At 37.9% G+C, this 6,968-nt stretch overlaps 1 protein-coding gene across 1 annotated transcript; it reads right to left on the bottom strand.

The window, feature by feature from the left end:
- Nucleotides 1-2,670: 2,670 nt before the first annotated feature.
- On the bottom strand, nt 2,671-6,809 carry LOC112175968 (DEAD-box ATP-dependent RNA helicase 32). Its single transcript, XM_024313713.2, has 8 exons — nt 6,296-6,809; nt 5,864-6,139; nt 5,283-5,606; nt 4,471-4,662; nt 4,224-4,379; nt 3,674-4,086; nt 3,297-3,460; nt 2,671-3,093 (listed from the first exon to the last, which is right to left on the bottom strand). Exons 1-8 carry the CDS (start codon nt 6,668-6,670, stop codon nt 2,855-2,857), a joined length of 2,139 nt encoding a protein of 712 aa, XP_024169481.1. The 5' UTR covers nt 6,671-6,809; the 3' UTR covers nt 2,671-2,854.
- Nucleotides 6,810-6,968: the final 159 nt, after the last annotated feature.

Genomic DNA, 6,968 nt, shown 5'->3' with positions numbered 1-6,968 from the left:
AAGTGAACCTTTCAACAGATTTACAATAAGCTAAGTTCAACTTCCACAACAATAGTTCCAGCAAAATAAAGGCTCAATACACCAAAGAACATTAGGATTTCAAAATAGGATAAAGATCTCAAAAGGCAGGAGTTGACAAGCAGCAAAATGCCAAAAGCCATCACTTCAGTTCTGCTCCCTTTCAACTTCGTGCACAGTACCTGAAATGAGTAGGGGTGAGCATCACTTACGTTCATATGCTCAGTAGGAAGTAACGCTAGCTAGGTTTGAAAACTAATTGAAAGTCGGTACCAATAAACTCTAAACAACAATGGCAGAAAACTAAAGTTTTGTATGAGAGTTTCCAGTGAAAAGTATGCATGAAGGGGTACCCATTTTTCTACAAACCGATGACCGGTCTTAATGCCAACTACTTACTTGCTAAAGTAAATGCACAAAAAACCAGCAAGAAGTAGCGAGAGTGGCCATTTACGCCATAACACCTAGGAGTAACGCCACACCTCAAAGGGTGTTAGACGTCCTCCAGTTCGTATAGCCCCTCCGGAGGTTTAGGGGGATCGAAACCCAAGGTAGTCGCTTTGCTCCCTTCACTCTCAGGTCACCACTTAAAAACAATGCAATGTGTATGCACAAAAACATAGACATCTTTTCAAGAAAAGCTCTAACTAGTGAAGACCCCCTACCTGGAATCCTTGATGTGTAACTCCCAGCAAGTACCACATAACCACTCTTCAATTCACTTGAGTCCTTGATCCTATTATGAACATGTAAACCACCATCAGTCCTAATAACATTTCTCCCTTAGACTAAATCACTCAATTAGAGACTGAGCAATAGCTAGAGCTTCACAATGTGTGGGCTTATTCTGAGAAGAAAACATTGATCAGAATGTTCTGAACAGAATGCATAGAAAACACTGGTTTGTAGTTACTTTCAAACAAAGACAACCTTTTCTAAGCCTTTTGAACTGAAGTTAAGTTTCAAGGCATGCTTTGCATGTCTAATCTAACTTACTAAAGATCGAGGACAGAAAAATAAGTGTAAAGGTTCTCAAATCAATTGTTTGCAACAATAAGCTGCAAGTTTGAGAAAATTTCAGAAAACTGGTAACAAGCAAGAAAATTTCACCAACAATTAGTCCTTCAGTGATTTCAAGCACAACTTTGCAGATTTGAAGTATACATGCAAAGCTACTATTTTGCAAAGTTTCATGCTAATCGAAGTTCAAATGAAGGGTCAAACAAGAATCTGAAGTTACGGAAAAGTTGGATTCTGCAGAAATCCTGAAATAGTGCAGTAACTTCAAAATAGCATAAGTATCTCACTTTAACTCTGTTTTTCACGAAACCAAGTTCCAAAATGATTATTGAAGAGTCTATTTTAAGCTGTTAAAAAATGAGAGTAAAACAAGAAGTATAGGTTTTTCGAAAATCATAGAATAGCCCACTGGTTCAGCTTGGGTGTTGTCTTTGAGGCATAACATGAAACACTTGGGAGTGCAGTAATTGAGCTTTGATCTTTTCCAGTCCTATCCATCCTAATGGGGTCACCAAAGTTGGGTAATTATCAAAAGTGCATTCCACAAGAACCTTGAATAGATTTAAGAATAGGAATTTAACGGAAAGTAGAAGTTCTTACCAAAAGAAAGTAGATTTCTGGTATTGAAGCAAAAATAGAGAGAAGCTCAGTGGTTTGAAATCTCAAAGTCCTCCATTTGTTTTGTCATTGTGAAATACGTGAATTAGAGGAGGTATATAGATGACATGCAAAGCAAAAGAAGGCCTGGAGCTGTGGAAATTGGAAAAGTGCAGAAGGAGGTTTGGTCAACCCATATGTAGCTAGCTTCATACCTCCTAACATGTTGAGAAGCGAGACTTGGAGATAATGTGTCTCGTTTGGGGGAACAAAAACTGTTGCATCTTATCACAAAATTTCATTCCTGTGGTCATTAGGGGATATTTGTCACAAAACCTCATTCCTTGTTGCTGCAGAAGAGATTAGAACCCACGACCTATCCAAAGCAAAGTGAATATATGCCTCAACCAACTTATCTGAGAAGAATTGCTGTCTAATTTTCTCTTTACACAAATAGCAAAATAATTTTTCAATTCCCTTCTATAATATTGAAATTGATGATACATTACATCTATTCAAAAATCACTTAATCAATCTGAAAAATAATTACTTCAAAGGGAAATCGAGATTAACTAGCTAGTTAGATTCTTCCGTGAGAATCAAACCATTTTCCAAAATCTTCATCCTCAATATTATATTTTTGACATTTATAAAAAGTAACTTATTAATAGAAAATTGAATGCATATCACAATATATTTTTTACATTATAATAAATAAATTATTAATAGAAAATTGAATGAATAGCGTTCTAACCCAGAAAACCCAAAGAAAACCTCAGGCAAAATTTAAATTTTTGCGAACATTCAAAGTAAACCAGCTTCATTATTTCTAATCTTGATACAAACATCATACAGCAGTCGATCTAGTCATTACTTCCAGTAACTCATAAACCCATTCATTCATGTCTGAAGTGTAGAAATTATAACCAACAAAGAACTCACATGCAACAAAGAAACTACGTACTTATGTGCAAGACGCACACGGTATCTCATGACTCAACTGGGAATAAAGAGATGAGGATTGGACATTTTGGGATAAATTATAACACCAACTCGTCAAAAATATTGAAAATACGAGAGTGAGTGCAGATTGCAAAAGATAGTGTGAATTTCTCCCCTATAAATATCTTGTTAACGTAAAATTTAGGGATTACTTTCTACAATTACAGGTGGCTGGAATTATAACAAATCTTGAGCCAAAACTACTTTAAAGGAGAAGTCAGCAGCGAACCCCTTCTTTTCCCTTGCATTTTTCGTTCTTTACCCTTTTGCAGGGTCGATACTCATCTTTGGAATCAGAAAGATCATCCTGTTCCTCTTCTCCTTCATTCACTCTACTCCTCTTCATCTTCTCTTTCCTTCGTTTTTCATTGCAACGCTGGTGGTCTAGAATCTTGTCTTCTGGTTCTGATCTCTTCAACTCTTCCCTAACCTTATCATAATATTTTTGTTTCTTGTCTGCGGCAAATATAAGAAATATCAGGACACTGAACTAAAGCATCAGCAATTACATTCCATCAATGAATAGCATGTTTAGCCATGACATCACATTCTTCGGTGAAACAAAAATCATAAAACTCTTCAACTCTATACAATTCACAGATAGAGTAGCACTGCATCTGGCCTATTATCTAGTGGAAATTTTCAGAGTTAATGCATACCTTTAAGTTCATCAAGCAATATGGGATCACTAGCATGTATGGTACCAGCCATCTTTGCAAAGGGCGATATCGGGTTGCATGAATCATCAAAGACTGTCCTAGTTCCCACAGGTTTCTTGATAGTCAACTTCAACTTCCTTTTCTCCATGAGTCGAGTCGCTGGCCTGCAGCGGAATAAGTATAATCAACTGAAACTACAATAAATAACAGATACGCACAATAAAAAAGTGAAAAGCAAGACCTTGGTAATAAGTAACACATTTGGATAAAATTTTCCAACCTACTTGCGTGTGATTTGGTTCTGATTCAACAAAATTGTGCAGGATTAATCTTAATTTTCAAAAATATGCATAAAACGTAATGGACAAAGAACATACACATAATCTCCAATTTTTGTTCCTTCCTCTGTTCCCTCATTTGTTAGAAGAACATCGTTATCCACTTCCTCGTCATTCAAATCACCAATATCAAGTTCCTCTTTGGGAATCTCTAATCCGTTCTCCATGTCAGAACTTTCTGGTTCACCAATAGGATATAGTTCTCCCGCTGTCTTGGACTTCATTTTCTGATTTGAAGAACGGATTCTGGGGGTCATTGGTAGACCCATAGATGCTGAAAATTCATTAAGTGGCAGTTTCGACACATCAAAAATTTCTTTGTCCTTGTGATTTTGAATGGACTTCAAGTAAGTGATAAAGGCCCTTTTTGCCAGACCCAGGAGTGTATCAGGATACTTGACTAGCAAAGATGACAACAATGAAGACACTGGTTGAAGCCTTTTGTTGTTAGCCTGAGTAATCAATTACACAGCAAACATAGCATGTAAAAGCAAAATATAAAAAACAGTGATGGAATAATAAAAATACAAGCACATCGTGGGCATGTTTCCCATCCAGCCAAAAAAAAAAAAAAAAAAAAACAGTTTACCTTGATGCACTGAATGGGTATTCTTGCAGCATCTAATTTCTCAAGCATTTTCTGTTCTGAGGGCATCAGAAATAAAACAGATCGCCCTTCAGAATGATAGCGGGCAGTTCGGCCAACTCTGTGTATGTACGATGCAACATCTTCTGGACAATCCACCTGCACATGTGAAACGAATTACAAACTAAGTACGAAGAATTTTTCATCACATATGCACCATAATAAAGTACTGGAGCAGGCAGCAACTCACCTGAACAACCCAGTCAACTGCCTTGTTGAAGTCAAGGCCTCTTGATGCCACATCAGTCGAGAAGAGAACTGAAGGTTTTTCATGAAACTGTGAGTATGTTCCCATTCTTCCCTCTTGCTTCATCTTACCATGAAGACACTTCAAGGGTATTCCAGGACGCAGCTTTTTAAATGCTTCAAAGACAAATTTTACCTATTAAAACAGCAATTTGACAAGATCAGCGACACTAAATGAAGGTAAAATTTGTAGTTGCTATGCGATTCTCTGTCAAGTTGTGGAGACACAAATACCATCAGGGAAGAGACGAGACTCATTTACTCTTACTAGCTTCAGCAACTTAGTAAAAGCAATATACTTTTAATATTGTACACGTACTCGTATAATACAGGACTCTTCCATCTCAGAAACATATAATGCTGTTCTTAATAAGCTACAAGAACAGTCTACTGTCTTCCAAAATACAACGGTACACTGAAGCGTGCATCTTTTGATATCAGCTCAATCCAACTGAACTAATTGATTCATTTGGGCACAGGAAGATCAACTTTACATAGCAATGCACATTCAAATATTGTTCTTCACTTATCAGCATGACCAAAAGAAAGAAAGAAAAATATATCATGCTGTGTCTGTCCAAAGTTAGGGGTAACCCAAGGTGAAAGCTGGAAATAGACTGGTTCTTCAGTTAAAGAAAAGGCTTAGTCAGGCAACTGACAATTATGCAAATACTGTGCAGAAATTTTCAGGCATGACATAATCAACATCTGATCTACTAAAAGATGTGATATTCATAATTTATAAACAGAAGTTACCTGCTTGCGGGTTGATAGAAACACTAGAATCCTAGAATTTAGATGTGCCTTTATGAAGCTCCACAACATGTCTATTTTCTGATCCAGTGGAACAATGACTGCTGTTTGCTGTAAATGATTGGGAGTGGCTCTAGTAGACTTCTCATGCACACTGAGGTACTCTGGGTCCTTCAAACTTAGTCTTGCAAGATCTTGAACCGACTTTGTTTGAGTTGCTGAGAAGAGAAGAGTTTGTCTTCTCTTTGGTAGCTGTGAGATGATTGCATTCAGTGTCTTTTTAAATCCCACATCAAGAATACGATCTGCCTCATCAAGGACCAAAACCTGTTCCCTTTGCCAGGAAAGTTGTCAGCCAAATCATTAACTAAACAACAGAATATATCACTACTAATAAATAAACCAGCCCCCTTAAAAATAAATAAAACAAGGAGAGTAACTAACGGTCTGACAACCAATAATACTAAACTGAAACTAGACAATCAGCAAAAGAAGAACTGAAATGATATGAATGACATTACAGACACTAGCTGGTTTAACTAATAGCAACCAAAATTAAAGATGAAAAAGGAAGAAAGCTGGACCTGTAGCTGGGAACAATCAAAATTTGGTGTCTCATCCATGTGCTGGAGAAGCCGGCCAGGAGTACAGACTAGTATGTTGAGACCATTAACTCTCTCCTTTTCCACTTGAACATCTTTGCGACCACCAATTAAGAGGCCAGCACTAAAATTATGGTACTTGCCAACCCATTTTAGTACATCAAAAGTTTGAGCAGCTAACTCCCTTGTCGGGGATATTATGATGCTGCCTACCCCATCCTCAGGATTCCATCTCTCCCTATGTAATTTTTCTACAACCTGAAATCAAACAATATTATAATATACTCACTCTGACCAACCAAATCTAAATAATAAAATTGTTGTTTCTATTACTATAGTTAAATATATGTTAACAATTAAATAATCCAAATCAAACACCCATGAAAAAGACATGCACACCCATGCATAACCTACCGGTATCACAAAAGCCAGAGTCTTGCCGGAGCCAGTCTTGGCGGCACCGAGAATATCTCTGCCGCAGAGCGCGTGAGGCAAAGACGCCCTCTGGATATCGGTCATGTGGGTGAAGTTAGCTCGGCGCAAGGCGTCCTTGGTCCTCTTGGAAATCGGCAACTGATGGAAGCTGGTGGTGCCAGCATAGCGAGAAAAGGTGGGTGTGGAGTCCAGGCGGCCAATGGGTGATTTTGTGGGTAAAGGTGGGAGAGACATGGGATTGGACCCGCAGTCGGGTTTCTGGGATTCGATCCATGAATTTAGAACCTTGATTTCTTCAACCTCCGATTCCCGCTTCTGCTTTCGGGCCTTCTTAGATTTCGGTGGTTTTCTCATCCTGAGGAAGCGGCGGAGAGACGGAGGACGCCGCTAGGTAGGTTTCTTTTCCAGACCAGAGTGGGTGTAGCCGCGTAGGACTAGGACTGATGATTATAAGGCGATACGCTCATGTCACCCATGATAACTATGGTCGTTCGCAAATTTTTTTTTTTTTTTCCTTCTTTTTTTTGGGGAATAGATGGCCCCAAAGATCCAATAAAATAAACAACTACAAATCAGAAAATTTTTTAATTATTTAAAATTTGTTATTAACTAAAAACCATGTCCTAACATCATATGGAAAAGGCAGAAGATT

The sequence above is a fragment of the Rosa chinensis genome, chromosome 1 (genome assembly GCF_002994745.2).
Source record: "Rosa chinensis cultivar Old Blush chromosome 1, RchiOBHm-V2, whole genome shotgun sequence".
NCBI lineage: Eukaryota > Viridiplantae > Streptophyta > Magnoliopsida > Rosales > Rosaceae > Rosa > Rosa chinensis.
This window is presented reverse-complemented; position numbering and strand designations above follow the sequence as displayed.